General features: G+C 40.4%; 1 protein-coding gene and 1 long non-coding RNA gene across 5 annotated transcripts in view; one reads left to right on the forward strand and one right to left on the reverse strand.

Moving 5' to 3' along the window:
* The window catches only part of TXLNB (taxilin beta), an 83,491-nt gene that overhangs the window by 30,535 nt on the left and 34,854 nt on the right, over positions 1 to 18,102 (reverse strand). For all 4 annotated transcript variants that reach the window (XM_016956388.4, XM_054686364.2, XM_016956389.4 and 1 more), the window contains 2 exons: positions 17,466 to 17,903; positions 6,163 to 6,254 (listed from right to left, as the gene is read on the reverse strand). In XM_016956388.4, the coding sequence (XP_016811877.2) occupies positions 6,163 to 6,254; positions 17,466 to 17,889 (516 nt within the window). In that variant the 5' untranslated portion in view covers positions 17,890 to 17,903. The remainder of the gene's footprint in view (positions 1 to 6,162; positions 6,255 to 17,465; positions 17,904 to 18,102) is intronic.
* On the forward strand, positions 656 to 16,297 carry LOC104007005 (uncharacterized). The gene is made up of 4 exons (XR_681067.5): positions 656 to 878; positions 988 to 1,187; positions 12,088 to 12,150; positions 15,835 to 16,297. It is a non-coding gene; the product is annotated as an uncharacterized LOC104007005 (long non-coding RNA).

The raw sequence follows: 18,102 nt of genomic DNA on the forward strand, positions 1-18,102 counted from the left end.
AGTGGATAGAAAAAAAGCAAACCTAAAGATTACTCTGTGGTTGTTTGGAAACATTTTTTGCTATTATCTCTTCCTCTGGAAGTAAATGAAATTCACAAACATCACCTTTGTAATACTTGAAGGTATATAGTTTTTAGAACACAGCATTGATAGGTTTTTCATTATTATTAGTCTCTTTTTACTTTGATCTATTTTTGGATGGTCTAGAAATATTTTTCCTGAGTCTATCTAACCAATATTGAATAGCCAGACAAAATAGAAAGGCATGTCTCAGAATCTGTGAACTGCCAGAGTTCATGACGATGCCTTGCATTGAGGCAATGATCAACAGTCTATCTGCTTGGGTTGCATTTAGTTTTCCTAATTCTTCCTTGAAACAAGCTTCTAGCGCTATTTTTAAAAATAGGAAAGAGAAATGCAGCCTCCTGGTAAACAGAAGATGAAGTTCTCTTCTTTATAATTTTGGGCTCTGAGTGTGGATTGTTTATGTGTGGGAAAGGAGAAGAGAAAGTACCCTTCCACTACCTAAGCATTGACGGGTTTTCACCAAAGCATCAGAAATAGCTACTGCATGATTCAACGGCATGAATAGCAAATATCTGTAACACGCCTTGTTGCTCCCCACCCGCACCCGCACCCGCTCTGTGCTTATAACAAATAAATCATTCTGCTGGTTTCTGCTGAGCCCAGTTGAACTCTTCTCATGTTCCTCCAGCAGCCACAACTAAAGTACTGTATCAGGACTGCCTTGGAACATGAAACCAACTTACCACTGTACTTTCCATCTTGGATGCTGAAGTTCTAGGGTAGGGTTGTCAGTAAAATGCAGGACACCCAGTTAAATTTAAATTTCAAATAAATAAGAAATAATTTTTAGCGTAAGTATTAATATATTCCAAATATTGCATGAGACATATTTTTGCCAAAAAGTTATTTGTTGTTTGTCTGAAACGTAAACTTTGTATTTTTATTTGTTACATCTGGCAGCATTATTATGGAGTTCTAGACCTGGTGTGGGGAGCATGGGGATCAACCTCAGAAGCCTCCAGAGAGAGATCGGTGGACTCTAGGAGTGTCGATCTCAGACTGACCATCACTGGGGCCACATCCAAGCAGCAGCCCTTTGTCCAGAGCCATTTCCTCCACTGGCCTCAGTTCCTGTAGGGTCCAGATGGTGCTGAAGTCAGGTAAGTACTAGTCCTAATAACGACTTTGTTGGTGAACAGAAAGGAAAAGCCCTGGTTCTTCTGGACCTCAGGTGTTCTGGTGCCTCACAGAGCCTAATGCAAATGGATACAAATGCCACATGAGCCCTGACACATGCCTCAGTTTCCCCATTTTAAAAAAGCCATTGGGGCTGGGCGTGGTAGCTCATGCCTGTAATCCCTGCACTTTTGGATGCTGAGGCAGGCAGATCATGAGGTCAGGAGATCAAGACCATCCTGGCCAACATGGTGAAACCCCATCTCTACTAAAAATACAAAAATTAGCCGGGCGTGGTGGTATGCACCTGTAATCCCAGCTACTTGGGAAGCTGAGGCAGGAGAATTGCCTGAACCAGGGAGATGGAGGTTGCAGTGAGTCATGATTGTGCCACTGCGCTCCAGCCTGGGCAACAGAGCAAGACTCCATCTCAAAAAATAATAAATAAATAAAAAATAAAAAAGCAGTTGTTCTTTCTGAGCAAGATGAACACCTGTCACACTTTCTTCAGTTCACATTTTATTTCTTTCCTCTCTCCCTCCTGCCACCCTAAAATAAGCATTTTAAACCCTTGCCAGATAAAGCTAAGGATATGTATATATGATATTCTATCTTCATACTTATGTGCAATTTCTAGCTACTAGTGGAAATTAGCATTGTAAAAACAAAACCCATATTACTAAAAATATTGATTGAAATAGATATCCTCCTTGGAAAATAAATAATCTGTTATTAAATATTTCTCATGCTAAGCTGCTCATAGTATAGATGTGAGCCTTTAATTTTGCACCATAGTTATTAGATAGGCATGAAATTTCCTGTACATATATTTGGATTTTAAATGACTATTGTCCTTTCTTGAAACTTATATATTGTAGGCCGGGCACAGTGGCTCATGCCTGTAATCCCAGCACTCTGGGAGGCCGAGGCAGGCGGATCACCTGAAGTCAGGAGATGGAGACCAGCCTGGCCAACATGGTGAAACCTCGTCTCTATTAAAAATACAAAAATTAGCTGAGCCTAGGGGCGGGTGCCTGTAATCCCAGCTACTTGGGAGGCTGAGGCAGGAGAATCGCTTGAGCCTGGGAGGCGGAGGTTGCAGTGAGTTGAGATCGTGCCATTGCACTCCAGCCTGGGCGACAAGAGCAAGACTCCATCTCAAAAAAAAAAAAAAAAAAAGAAAAGAAAAGAAAAGAAATTTATATATTGTTATTATTATTGCCATTATGGTTTAGACTTTACCTTCTGAAGATTAAACCATATGTCAGGGCTTCTGAACCCCAGCACAAGTAACATACTGGGCCAGATAATTTTTTGTTGTTGGGGCTGTCCTATGCCTTGTAAGTTGCTCAACACCATCCCTAGCCCCTACCTGCTATATGCCAGTAGCACTGCCCAACTGCGACACCCCAAAATATCTCCAGACAGACATGCCTATTGTTGCCTGGTGAACAAAACTGTCCCTGTTTAGGGAACTCTGCACTATGTGGCTTTATCTGAGTGTCAGGAGGAAGACACCCGACAGGTGTTTCATAAATTGGAAAGAGAAATGATTTGTGCTTGCTCATTTTCCATTTAATGTTTTATTTTTATTTTTAATTTTAATTTTTTAGAGACAGCGTCTTGCTCAGTCATCCAGGCTGGAGTGCAGTGGCACAATCATTCATAGTTCACTGAAGCCTCAAACGCCTAGCTCCAGCCATCCTCCTGCCTCAGCCTCCTGAGTAGCTGGGACAACAGTTGTGTGCCACCATGCCCAGCTAATTTTTTTGTAGAGATGGGTTCTTGCCATATTGTCCAGGCTAGTCTTGAACTCCTGAGCTCAAGCAATCTGCCTGCCTTGGCCTCCCAGAGTGCTGGGATTACAGGCACTGGCCACTGTGCTTGGCCTATTTTGTTTCTAATATTAAGCCAGATAATACTCCAGAACTTTCCTTTATATTTAAAAAATTTTAAATTATTAACAAAGTAATTCAGCCAATATTCAAGTGATTCTTGGCATTGAAGACAATGAAAAATACACATTCCCTGCCCTCTAGGTTCTTACTGCCTAGCTTCAGTCAAATGCTGGCTTTGTGATTTAACTTAGGCATAGTTCTTCTGTACAACTGTAATAGGCATATAGAATTTCTGTCTGTAATTTCTCTTGTTTTCTTTCTCTTTTTTTACTAAGTTAAAAAGTAAAATTAATGGTAAGTACTAAATTAAAATCCTATTACTGATGTTGTCTTAACTACATAAGAATTGAGGAAATTAAATATGAAAAATATTTCTCCCAGGCCATTTCCTAATTTAGTCATGAAATGTCCTTACTTATTAATGAGCTTATCTTTATTTATTAATGAATACAATGTCAGATAATATTACAGGATTTAGACTCTGCAAGGATGAGTGAGCTAGAGGGGCAGTTTGATTCACAGCTTTGAATTTGATGATTTATTCTATGTGAACACTTATATTTCATTCATTTTCTATATTAATATCCAAATCAGTGAGCAAGGAAATAGGCTTTAGTCTCCACGTAAAAAATTGAAATTCCTCATAATTTTTCTTTTCTGAAAAGGAAATGTGATAAGTTTTTTGGGTTAATCTTCTCCTATTCATTTTTTCTAGGATGATCTCTCAGGTTCGAAAGTTTATTATGAGAGATGATACAAATGCCAAAATATAGCAAGTAAGGCTTGAATTGAATATGGTCTCTGGAAAAACAATCTCTTGTTTATTGGGGGTGACTGCTTTGCTAGGAGGATGAGTAGGTACAGGGAGTTCCCTGAGACCAGGATGAACAACCCTGGCTCATGGAGAAAATATCGGTAAGTCTGGAAAAGTGATGCTTCCCCAGTGCACTGTCGTGGGAATGTAACACCACACATCACTTCCTGTATTAGTCTAGAATGCTGCCCAGTCCCCTCAAGTATAGAACATGGCGCTGGAAACTAAACATGAATGGCCTTGGTATGAATTGGTAAATCGAAGGGGTAAAGGAAAAATGACTCGGAAAATACTAAAAAGAGCAAGGATGGATAGGTGAGAATCGCATGGAAACGTGAGAGTGGGGGCCAGATTTGGGGAGAAAATATTATTTTTGACACCTAACTTATTTTTATGGTATTGAAATTGTTAATAGCCAATGCAATACAAGTTGCAAGAAAATTGATACACTGATACTTGCTTTGTGAGTGTCTACTGCTCTTTTGGAAAGCAATATGGCCATAAAGTTTAAAAACCAGAAAGCACTCATCTTGTTTAATTTAGTAAGCCTATTTCTGGAAATTTTTCTTAAAATCATAAAAAAGAAGGAAAAAGAACAAAGCTAATACGTGATGATGTTCAATGCAGAAATATTTGGTAAAGCAAAACAGTGAGAGGAATTTAAATATATTCAAATTATTGAATCAGTAGATACAGCCACTTAATGGAATATGACACAATTTTTACAAAATATATTTGTGAAGACTATATATTATATGGAAAAATGCCTGTCACGTAAGAAAACCAGATATCAACTTATATGTACCTTATGACTGTAATTATAATAAAAATCTGCATACACAGTAGAACAGGAAAAGAATATGCATAGAACAAAGTTTGTATTTTACACGAGGGATTAGAGATTTTTTGTTTATTTTGTGTATTCAGTATTATATATCTTCGTGATGTAGTTTGTGTGTCTAAAAAATAATTTTAAAATACTGTTGGCAGGGTTAAGCAAACAGCCAGTCACGCAGAGTTTCAGAATTTTTCTGGATCTACTGCATAATAGTTCAGCATAACAGGACACATTAGGTAGAAGAACAGAAAGATTACAGGACTAGATTCAGAGTGAAAAACAAAGAAAACAAGTCACTTACTAAAGTGTGCTCCATCAACAGGGATGAAGAGTTTGTGGGCCTGAAGCTTATTCAGTTTTGGAGGCCCTCTTCAAAATAAAAAATTAAAGAGAATTAGGCCCCAGGCCTCAAAGGGGCCCATGCAAGTGAGATGTCCTGAGGTTTAAGCTTCCTTAGCTGCAGTGGTAAATCTACTGCTGGGGGCAGTTCAACTTACTACTGCCTGGAGGGATTTTTTGCTATATGTAGTCTCTTAAGTTGCATTCTCCTGTCACTGTTTCTCCAAAAGAAGTAAGTGAAAGAATTTTTGTTTTGCCTCAAACTACCTTTTATTTGCAACTACATGATTTCATGCAATTCTTCTAAACAACGACATAAAATAGATTTCCTTGTTTATAAATAACTTAAATATGCCCCATATAGTACATGCTGAAAGTTGCTAGAACAGTTCATCCACTCCTATAGTACTCTGGTATCCAACAGAGTTGATGCACATATATAAATGCCAAGTCCAATATTAAAAACTCAGGCAACTGACTAATAAAGTTTCCCAAACTATGTCAATATACCTAAAAATGCGTATATGTACAAAAGAAATATTATTCTCAATAACTTCTATAAAAATAAATTCAATTGTTTGTTCCATCTAACTTCACTACTATTAGTATGAATTTTTAATGTATGGTAAGATTTATTTTACCTTTTTCTCAACATGACACCAACACAGTCAAAAGGAGCTAGTGAGGTGCTAACATGCGAGAATTAACCCAGTGATTCTGGTCACAATGCATTTCAGGTAGAGGTACCTATGTCTCTGGGATTGGGTGATATGGTTTATTTTCATTCCCTGATTTAGATAACCAAATGGAACAGATAGAGATTCTGATGGGCATTCCTTCAAAAGAATTTTTTAAGAAGCAGAAATAAAGGAGAAGGCCACTGCCTAGCTTTACTAGAGAGAATGCCACATCTTAGCTGTGGGTCTCATAATCTGCAGGGTTAGCGCACAGACCTCAGATGTTGCTGTTTACAATTCATTCTCGGATTGGCAGGTGTTTGTTGTTCCTTGAAGCTAGAGGCACTGGGCTCACTAATCGTTCTGAGAAAAGAAGCTAATCCAAGATCTTACCAATTCAGCATACTTCTTGAATAAAAAATCAAACTTTTCTTCAGGTGTTTGCAACTTGTTCAGATTTTGCATTAGCAGGTTGGCTTCTTTGCCTTAAAAAAAAAGACATGAAAAAAATAAGTGTTGAATTTACAGTCAGGTGATAAGGGCTGGAGTCTCAGATTGACCACTTGCTAATTATTCCCAACCTTGGCTAAGCCATTCATCTTATCAGATGTAATTTTCTTTCCTATAGAAATGATGACACCTACCTTACAGAGTGAACATTAGTTGGGAAGTTTGTGAATGTGTGGTACGGTGTGAGGTTCATGGCAGACTCTCAATAAATGTTTGCTATAACAGAAGTCTCCCAGTTTTCATCACAAGAATCCGTTCTTATTTCTCCTCCCTGTATTCTTCAGAATCAAAAGATTTTATACATCAAAAATACTTTCTGAAAGAATACGTCACCCGTTTTCCCACTTGAATTAACAAAAAGGAAGCAAAACAGCCAATCAAAATTTCCGACTAGTATGAAACAGCAACACGGAGTTGCTGGGATTCCAGCCAAAAGCAGAGAAGCTTGATGAAGTAGCCTGCCCATTTTTTCCCCCGTGTTTTTTGTTCTTTTGATACTTCTTTTCCCTCTTTTAGGGGGAAGCAAGTTTCTCTTTTTTGTACATAAACCCATTCCCTGGCGTTGGAGTGGGAAAACTCTGATCCTGTTTCCTACCAAATAGAATAAAATCATTATAGAAGGAAAACCAAGTAAAGACATGGAGAGCCTTTCCACAAGCCTTTTTCTGTCTCTGTGATAATGGACGCAGCCTTCTCTGGCCTTCCTTTCCCCCAGCTAGGCCTTAATATCCGTTGGCAGTTTCATTTTGTTTCCAGTTGGAGTTTATGCTACACTAAAAAAAAATTAACCCTGTTAAATAATCATGAAAGGGTGGGGCATTTTTCCCATCCCTACCTATGAAAACCACTCTGTTTAATCAGAATAGGGTGGTCAAGTCACACAACAAAGCCCACACTTCCTGATATAAATCTGCTTAAGAAAATTGACAACCTTTCCCCCAACAACAGACATTTCCCCTTGGCTAGAGTACTTGCTTTCATCTTGGAGAGGCATATATGTCATGAAATTCGGATTGCCAGATGAAATATAGGACATGGAGCATATTTGTACTAAAAAATGATTTGTTGTTTGCCTGAAATTCTAATTTTTCTGGACATCCTGTATTTTCCTTTGCTAAACCTGGCAACTTTACATGGAATCAAGGAATTTTAGGTCTAGAAGGAATTTCAAAGAGCATCCAGACTAACCGGTTAATTTTATGCATTTTAGTATTTAAGGCCCAGAAAAGTCCAAAGTTACATGATTAGTGCTGGCAGAGAGAAGGCTTGAATCCAAGGCTAGCCTACTTGTTCTAAGTCACTCCACTCTCATGTGGAATTCTGATGCTAGAGAGACCTAGAGAAATAGAAGGAAACTTTTTTTTTAAATGACCTCATTCCCAACAGTTAGTTTTGTCTATCTTTGCCTAGTGAGTCAGTTCAGATTAGCCTAAAACAGGGGAAGGTGGGTGTGAGTAGGGTCCCTCCCAGCTCTCCAATTATGGCCTGTGGCATTTGCAGCTGATAATCACTGACGCCTCGCCCCTGCCAGGCATGTGCTTTGGGTTATCCCTCTACTGACAGGGATGGATTTGCATTGGTCAGGCCATCCCTTCACCTTTGTCTTCAGTCCAGGGAAGGTGCCCACATGAAGACTACAATCCCAAGTTAGAGTGTCATCTATTAAAGTCAAGAGACTGTACTCTTGATCATTCTTGGCCCAGGATGCAACACAGTGTTTGGCCCATGGCAAGTGCTCAGTAAATGATGATAATAATAGAATAAAACAAAGCTGGCCAGGCACAGTGGCTCACGCCTGTAATCCCAACACTTTGGGAGGCTAAGGCGGGCGGATCACGAGGTCAGGAGATCAAGACCATCCTGGCCAACATGGTGAAACCCCATCCGTACTAAAATACAAAAACTTAGCTAGGCTTGGTGGTACATGCCTGTAGTCCCAGCTACTCGGGAGGCTGAGGCAGGGGAATCACTTGAACCCAGGAGGCAGAGATTGCAGTGAGCTGAGATTGCACCACTGCACTCCACTGCAAAAAACAAACAAACAAACAAACAAACAAACAGAAAAATCAAAGCCAACTAGCTCAAACTCGTATCATGTGAATCAAATAAACACTGTCATGAAAACAATTTTTTGTGACCAACTAGAGGAAAAACAGGTCTTACTCTCACCTGTGATGTTTTATGTATCCTGGAATACCTCTCAGTGTGTGTACCGACATGTAAAACCATTACCTGTCTTGTTTGGGAGAGAGAGAAATGAGTGAGTCCAAAGGTTCTTGCTTTCTTCCCACATTATCTTCTCCCCTTTGGTTTTATTTTCTGTCACTGTGAGAAGAGGTTTCTTTTTGGTTTTGTTTGTTTCGTTTTTTACTCTTCACACTCACTGAGGTCTCTTTCTGCTCTACTGTGTTATTTTGTATAGAAGGTTAACATCCAGGTGCATCAATATGCCTTCAAAAATTATTCTTCCCTTCAACAAAAAATCCAGGAAACAGAATTTCTATTTGTAAGTCTCACAGGAAAAGCACTAAAACTGGAGATTAATTTTAAAAAATCCAGGAAACTGGAGATGGGCATGTGCAGAATTCATAAATTTACAACATCACTGACCTCAGTTTTTAAACTTCCATTGGTGTTGTGGGACTAGGGTGCTATGTGAAGTAATCATGGAGGAGGGGAGTAGACAGAGACTTGCTCATCATCTACAAAAGGCTATCATTACATCTCCATGGAAATAGGGTCATTTGGTGACAGTGTCAAACAAAAGAGGAAAAACTGACTTTATTCAGGGACGCTTTATCAGGAAGGAATCACCTGCCTTCTCCCTAATGTGTTCTTCCAAAGCAAGCTTCATTTCTTCCTCATGAAAGCTAGGAAGGCATGTGGGCATGTAGCCACCACACTGCGAAATGCTCAGCGTGGTAGGAAGTCTACATGAAAGTGGACCCACCTGTGCAGCAGACACAGCGCTGTCGCATAAGGCTGTGGTCACTGGCACAGTTTTATTGGAAGGTGGAGAAATTATTTTTACATCAAAGAAACAAAAAAACTGGCCGGGCGCAGTGGCTCATGCTTGCCGAGGCGGGCAGATCACGAGGTCAGGAGATCGAGACCATCCTGGCCAACGTGGTGAAACCCTGCCTCTACTAAAAATACAAAAATTAGCTGGTGTCGTGGCACATGCCTGTAATCCCAGCTACTCTGGAGGCTGAGGCAGGAGAATTGCTTGAACCAGGGAGGCAGAAATTGCAGTGAGCTGAGACTGTGCCACTGCACTCCGGCCTGGCAACAGAGCAAGACTCTCTCTCTTAAAAAAAAAAAAAAAGAAAGAAAAAAGAAACAAAAAACCTGAAATTAAAGGCAACTAAGCCAGCTGCAGAAATGTGGACCAGGATTTTTCTGAAACTTTTAGCATAGTAACGATTGTTTATACTAAGTTTTGTGACAACTTATGCAGATTTAATGTGTTCAAATCACCAGAGGTCGGGAGAACCAGCCTGGCCAATACATAGTAAAACCGCGTCTCTACTAAAAAATACAAAAATTAGCTGAGCGTGGTGGCGCACGCCTGTAGTCACAGCTACTTGGGAAACTGAGGCAGGAGACTCGCTTGAACCTGAGAGGCAGAGGTTGCAGTGAGCTGAGATTGGCCACTCCACTCCAGCCTGGGGGACAGAGCGAGACTCCATCTCTCAAAAACAAAAGTATGCCTTTTCTCTTCCAAAATTTTTTTTTTAGAACTTTGGGGTTAAATTTCATTATAAATACGTACTTGTGTACCTCTCTAACCACCTTCCTGATTTCCATGAATTGTGGCAGAAACTTAAAGCCAGAAAAGACTGTGAATGTCCCTCTTTCAAATGTTAGACCTAGATTTATATTTCACTGTTTTGTTTTTCTTCTAATATGATATGATTTCTAAAAATAAGCATGAGATAAATAATTCCTGAGCATCTATAGATATCTTTTAAGGGAAGTAAAATTCATGTATGCAGGGGATAGGAAGGAAAGTATTATTAAATTCACACTGGACTAAGGATAGGAGACCTGGGTTCCAGAACCAACTCTGCCATCAACTAGTTGAGTGATTTATTTATTTATTTATTTATTTTTGTGTGGACTCTCAAACTCTCTGGCTTTAATTTCCCTGTCTATAAAATTAGTGGGTTGACTAAATGGATTATGAGTTCAACCTTTAAGATTTGGTCATTTCACAACTAAAATAGCTTTCACCATTTTTAGCTTGATTTAGATAACAATGAAAACAAAAGCAACATTGTTTGGATGGCATATTTGTTATCTTAGACTATTACGGTCCACTTTTTAAATTTACAAAGGTTTTCTTACTCCTCACTGTCACCACTCATTGTCAGGGTTTTCGTTCGCTTGTTTCGTTTGGTTTTAAGGCCTCTATCAGTTTCGAAAATACCACCTAGCCTGTGTTTTCTTGTCAGATTTTGTTCCCTTTGGCTGACATTTTCTATCTCTTATCTTTCAGTGGCCTTGTCATATTTATAGGGGAACTTTGGCCTCTCACTCAGTAGGAGAGTGGATCTGGAGTTCTTATTAGGTCAACAGTGATGATGTGTATACACTATTACCAATAACAAAAATAAAAATATTAGAAAAAACAGTAAAATATTCATCCATCCACTCCCTACCTTGGTCAGAGAGAGTACTAATAATTTTCCTCAAGGCTTTTCTCTCCCCTTCCGTCTGCTTCTGTAAACTCACCTCCCTGTCAAGGTCTGGTCTAGGTTCTAGCTTCTCTATGAATCTACTTGTCAAGCTTTGTCTCTACTTATTCCTCTTTCCCTTGAATTTCTCTGGTCTTCTTATCATCTCCTTCAGAAAATTTAGTCTCCTTCAGAAAATACCATCTCCTTCAGAAAATATCAAAGCAGCAGTTTATTACTCTCTCAGAGAAACTAGAAATCAAGCTAAAACAGATGAAACAGACTATCTGGGAGAGTGACCGGACCGTTCAAAGGAAGACTAGGGGCCGGGCGCGGTGGCTTACGTCTGCAATCCCAGCACTTTGGGAGGGTGAGGTGGGCAGATCACTTGAGGTCACAAGTTCGAGACCAGTCTGGCCAACACAGTGAAACCCCGTCTCTACTAAAAGTATAAAAATTGGCCATGCATGGTGGCACGTGGCTGTAATCCTAGCTACATGGGAGACTGAGGCAGGAGAATCGCTTGAACCTGGGAGGTGGAAGTTGCATTGAGCTGAGATCGCACCACTGTACTCCAGCCTGGGCAACAGAGTGAGACTTTGTCTCAAAAAATAAAGGAAGACTATGTAAATGGATGTCTGAAGAAATTTCAGAATACTGATGTCCTAGTCAGGAGCCTCTCAGAAGGTACCACTGAAGCTCACTTGTAACTAGAAAGACAAAATTCATTAACTGAGGTGTAATAAATGCTCCTTAACTAATATGATGCTTGCTTCTGTACCACTTTGGTCCTGCGATGTCAGTGACACAAGGTCCATCCCTTGCTTTATGACTAATCTCGCAATCACATCAACTAGATGAGTAACATTTTTTAGTGGATTCTGAAACTCCCTAGGCTTCAATTTCCCTGTCTATAAAATTAGTAGGTTGACTAGATGGATTCTGAGCTCAGAATAGCCCTGTGAATGAGTTTTGTTTTCTCCCAGCCCACATAATGTTGTCAAAGAAGTGATAAATGAGAGATACCTCTGAGCCTGGAGGATGCGAGTAGGAGAACAAAGGGGATACTTTAGATGTGAACTTGGCATGGTGCTGCATAATGGGAAATCTGTTTTCATTTCTTTCATTTCAGATGCCAAGGGGAAAGTGACTTTACCCACGAGAGAGATTTTTAAATATTCCCCCAACTGCTCCGGTAAGTACTGCATTTATTGTAGGAGAAAGTGCAGCCTCAAAAGGAAAAAGAAGTCCTGGGAGCTTAGGTTGTAGAGACATTTCCCAAATATTCAAGGTGTTCTGTAAAAAAAAAAAAAAAAAAAAAAAAAAAAAAAAGCCCTTGGCCAGGCGTGGTAGTTCATGCCTGTAATCCCAGCACTTTGGGAGGCCGAGGCAGGCAGATCACCTGAGGTTGGGAGTTCAAGACCAGCCTGACCAACATGGAGAAATCCTGTCTCTACTAAAAATACAAAATTAGCCGGGAGTGGTGGCACATGCCTGTAATCCCAGCTACTTGGGAGGCTGAGGCAGGAGAATCGTTTGAACCCGGAGGGCGGAGGTTGTGGTGATCCGAGATCGCACCATTGCACTCCAGCCTGGGCAACAAGAGCGAAACTCCGTCTCAAAAAAAAAAAATGTCTCTCATAGATCCAATCAGTCAATAAGTTTTGGAAATGATGGAAACTATGCCCATCACTATTTTAGATCTTCATTGTGTATACAGTAAAGGTCAGAGAATTCTGGCAGTAAAGAAACTGTTTAACTTTGTGAAATCTCAAGCATCCCAAAGTAGACACACTTTGGAAAATGTTGTAGTAGAGAGTCAAAACATTTTAGCATCTCAAATGTGCCAATAAAGCAAATAGCATCTAATAAATGCAATGATTAAAGACATCTTTGATCAAGTACATAAGCAAAATCTAAGAATATATCTTCAGATATGGGTTGAATGACTTATTAAAATTCTCTAAGAGGTCCAAATAGGTTATAAAAGGAGACCACAGCCAGATGTTTATATTTTCTCCAAAAGAGCAGAGAAAACACTTTCTGAAGCATCAGCACCATTGCTTCCACAATCTGTTTGTGTCAAAATTACCCAGGGTGAACATCTCCCATGCTCGCCTAAAAATTTTCCTGTTCCTGGTCTTGCACTTACACTATATGACAATTAGCTTATGTATCTTCTTTTTCCTCTCTACCTAGAGATCCTTGACTAAAGGCCATGACTTATTTATCTTTGCGCACCTAGCACAGTGCATCATAAAGACTAGGCATTAATAAATACTCATTGTGGGCCGGGTGCGGTGGCTCACACCTGTAATCCCAGCACTTTGGGAGGCCGAGGCGGGTGGATCACGAGGTCAGGAGATCGAGACCATCCTGGCCAACACAGTGAAACCCCGTCTCTACTAAAAATACAAAAATTAGCTGGGCATGGTGGCACATGCCTGTAATCCCAGCTACTCAAGAGGCTGAGGCAGGAGAATCGCTTGAACTAGGGAGCTGGAGGTTGTAGTGAGCCGAAATCGCGCCACTGCACTCCAGCCTGGCAACAGAGTGAGACTCTGTCTCAAAGAAAAAAAGTAAATAAATAAAAATAAATAAATAAGTACTCATTGAGGATTTCAGGATAGGTAGAAATTTCTAGGCAAACAAACTAGAATGTGCACAGTCCTTGTGGGAGATGGAGTATAACATGTTCAAAGAACTGAGAAACTAGATCATGCTTCACTCCAGGCCTACAAACTCCAAATATCTGTGTGTGAGGGCTCAGGAGGAGCATTTTTCACAAATTTTGCAATTGATTCTAATAAGCAGTGAAGTTGGAAAACCATTAGTCTAGACGATAGCACAGTACCATTTAACTGAAAAGTAGCTAAGAAGGCTGCCAAAGCTACTTGCAAACAACTGAAAGTTTAAAATGGTGGTTACAAGTTGAGGTTAGCCTAAAAATGTTGTTTTCATGCATAATGTAGCTGTTAAATAGTACAGTGTTTACAATAATATGCTAATGATGATGAGTGGGAAGGCACAGAAAGGTCATGAGCCCACACACACTCAATTAGAGTGGACACACCTAGATACTCTAATCCACAAGCATTGATTTTGGTCAAACACAGTCAGTTGGAATTTGGTAATTTGTAAATAGCGGCAGAATTAGGGAGTTGGAATTTTTAAAAACATCATCCTGACTATTTGGTAATTGTAAGGTTAATGCAGATTACGAAATAACTCATGGAAGAGAGTAGAAACCCAAATTGGTTATTTTAACTTTATCCCTATTTTCTTCATATCTTTCCCCTCAACACACACACACACACACACACACACACACACACACACACACCCCAATTCTTATGTAAAAGTTTTAGGGTGATTGAAAAATAACTTTTCTGGTTAGGAACACTTGAAGTTGCTTACCTCTGGAATGAGATTTTGTATATTGTCTTACGGAAACTTGAATAATGACTAACTTTGCAAAGGGACACATTTGAGATGTTTTGTCAGAGAAGAAAAAATTGCTCTGTAACACAGAGCAATTTTATTATGTTTTTCCATGTTCCAAAACACTAGAGTGATTCCAACCCTGCACTTTGGAACTTGAAGATACTTAAAAGTTATTATCTGAGTTCTTTTAATTTTATCCTAGTTGGGTGAAGTATCCTACCTGAATGTATTATTTAGGCCTTCTTGAAAGCATCGTAGCAATGGGTTTTAGCATCATAGCAATATCTGTAGGAAAATAGCCCCTTGCATGGCAAGAGTGATGCCATCGTAAAGCAAACCTGCCATGATGACCAATGTTTGACTCCTCCATACCAAGGTGTTCTGCAGCAGATATCTCCAACCCTCAGGCCACGGACTGGTACCAGTCATTGTGGGCTGCATAATGGGAAATCTGTTTTCATTTCTTTCATTTCAGATGCCAAGGGGAAAGTGACTTTACCCACGAGAGAGATTTTACCCACGAGAGGCCTCTATCAGTTTCGAAAATACCACCTAGCCTGTGTTTTCTTGTCATATTTTGTTCCCTTTGGCTGACATTTTCTATCTCTTATCTTTCAGTGGTCTTGTCATATTTGTAGGGGAACTTTGGCCTCTCACTCAGTAGGAGAGTGGATCTGGAGTTCTTATTAGGTCAACAGTGATGATGTGTATACACTATTACCAATAACAAAAATAAAAATATTAGAAAAAACAGTAAAATATTCATCCATCCACTCCCTACCTTGGTCAGAAGAGAGTACTAATAATTTTCCTCAAGGCTTTTCTTTCCCCTTCCATCTGCTTCTGTAAACTCTCCTCCCTGTCAAGGTCTGGTCTAGGTTCTAGCTTCTCTATGAATCTACCTGTCAAGCTTTGTCTCTGCTTATTCCTCTTTCCCTTGAATTTCTCTGGTCTTCTTATCATCTCCTTCAGAAAATTTAGTCTCCTTCAGAAAATAACTCCTTCAGAAAATATCAAAGCTGCAGTTTATTACTCTCTCAGAGGAACTAGAAATCAAGCTAAAACAGATGAAACAGACTATCTGGGAGAGTGACCTGACTGTTCAAAGGAAGACTAGGGGCCGGGCGCAGTGGCTCACGTCTGCAATCCCAGCACTTTGGGAGGGTGAGGTACCAGTCCGTGGCCTGTTAGGAACTGGCCTGCACGGCAGGAGATGAGTGGCAGGCGACAGAGCAAAACTTCATCTGTATTTGCAGCTGCTCCCCATCACTCACATTACCACCTGAGCTCCACCTCCTGTCAGGTCAACGGTGGCATTAGATTCTCATAGGAGCGTGAACCCTATTGTGAACTGCACATGCAAGGGATGTAGGTTGCATGCTCCCTGTGAGAATCTAATGCCTGATGATCTGTCACTGTCTCCTGTCACCCCCAGATGGGACCGTCTAGTTGCAGGAAAACAAACTCAAGGCTCCCACTGATTCTACATTACGGTGAGTTGTATAATCATTTCATTATATCTTACAATGTAATAATAATAGAAATAAGGTGCACAATAAATGTAATGCACTTGAATCATCCCGAAACTATCCCTCCCCAGTCCATGGAAAAACTGTCTTCCCTGGTGCCAAAAAGGTTGACGGCTGTTCTGCAGCAAGGTCTTTAAACAATGCCTGTGACATAGACAATCCCTCAGAAAGATGCTTATCTAACGTTCCCAGTGGTCATGACTTTTGGCAAGAAAGTCGGAGATGTGACCAGCTGCACATGACTTTACCTAAAAGCTTGCTATGTAAAGGACACTTTCTGGAGAGTGGGTGTAGGAATTCACTGTCTCACTGCTGCCCAAGACAGCACTACTGTTTGTAAGCCCCTATTAAATATTTATTTCTGAGAAAGTGGATTTGTCAGCCTCTGTTTTTGGCCTTCAGCTCCCTTGGCCTTTGTGGGTAGGTTTGTATATACCTGCTCACTGCAGAAAAATATTCTACTCCAGTTTGTGATATATTTGGGTTTACAGATAATCTGGTTACTGGAGTTTGAACACAGTTCTGACTCCAATGCTCATGATCTTTCACTCTACCACACGGTCTTCCAGAAACAAATCATATGTGGTCTCTGCCCTTGATAGATTCTCCATCTAGCATGAGAGGTGGGTATATAAACAAATGATTGCTGCAGAAAATTTAATAGAAAACTAAGGAAGGTGATGCTAACTCTACCTGGGCATGTCAGGGAAAGTATCACATAGGAGGGAGTATTTGTAGTGAGTGTTTCCACCAGGAAAGATAAGCAGAGGGACTTTCCTATGTACAGTAACATGCTTCACTCATAGTTAAAAAAATTAACATTCTCACCCTTTTTTCCCAGCCATCGTTGGTGTCACCAATCTCCCATGCTCTCCTAAAAAATTTTCCTTTTCCCGTTTTTGCACTTCTCCTATATAATTAATTTACATGTCTTCTGTTTTCTCTATACTTACAGCTCCTTGACCAAAAGACCATGACTTATTTATCTTTGTGCACCTAGCACAGTGCCTTACAAAGACTAGGCATTAATAAACACTCATTGGGCACCTGAAGATAGGTACAGATTTCTAGGTAAAGAAACTAGGATGTGCACAGGCCTTGTGGGCGATGGAGCATAGCATGTTCAAAGGCCTGAAAGACAAGATCAGAATGACTAGCTATTAGGCAGTAGTGGTGGCGGTGGTAATAGAGGCAGAGTGTTCAGGAAGGTGATGTTGTAGGGTAGAGCAATCTGAGATAAAACTGGGACTGGTTGGAGTTAGACCATTAGGATCTTAGAGAACATGTTAAAGATTTTGGTCTTCATCCTAAGAGCAGTAGGAGGCCACGGAACAAAGGGTCGATGGGTAACACACTGAAAAGTTCACCTGAGCTCCACTGAAGGGTAAGGGCTGGGGACAAATACAACAAGGGAAAATATAGAAGGCTACTACAGTCATCCAAATATTGGATGTGGCTTTTAGTGAAGGTTGGAAGAAGTGCCCCTTTTTTAGGAATACCATACAGAAAGGTCACATATTTGAACATAACTACTTGCCTAATCCTTTTAGGATTTTCTTTTCCAATTTTTGCTCCTTATTGCTGACGGGCTCTTTGACAGTGGGTGGCTCTCCAGAAGCAACGGGTTCTCTTCCAGCCTCTTCAGTTGTTTCCTCACAGTCCCCATCCTCGTTGTCAGGTGATTCTGCATTCTCAGGCTGCTCACTGGCCCTGGCAGAGCCCTCTTTCCCTGCTGTGCTGGCAGCAGACCCATAAGTGTTAATGATGTCTTCCAGCTGTCGATTCAGCTCTTCAGAGATATCGGGGTGCACACTTGCCTCTTTCTCTGGTGGTTGGACTGGGGTTGAAGAATCCTGGCCATCTTCCTTCTCCAGGCCATTGTGACTGGGTAATGATGAACTGTCACCTGGAGGTGTTGACTGTCGTTCCGCTGAGAGCTGTTCAGAGTGACTAGCCTCCATCTTGGGAGTAGTATCTAGTGGTAAGCACAGTTAGGCTTTATGTAGCTAACCTACTTGCTACATATCAATGCTACATTTCAATGGTAAGGATATCCCCCAAGAGAATACCAACTAATTATAGTCTCTAACGTAGAGTGAATGTCCTTTCACAAACCATTAATGTTACTAAGGGAGGAGACCACCCCTCATATCGTCTTATGCCCAATTTCTGCC

This window comes from Pan troglodytes, chromosome 5, assembly GCF_028858775.2.
Source record: "Pan troglodytes isolate AG18354 chromosome 5, NHGRI_mPanTro3-v2.0_pri, whole genome shotgun sequence".
In the NCBI taxonomy this organism is placed as follows: Eukaryota; Metazoa; Chordata; class Mammalia; order Primates; family Hominidae; genus Pan; species Pan troglodytes.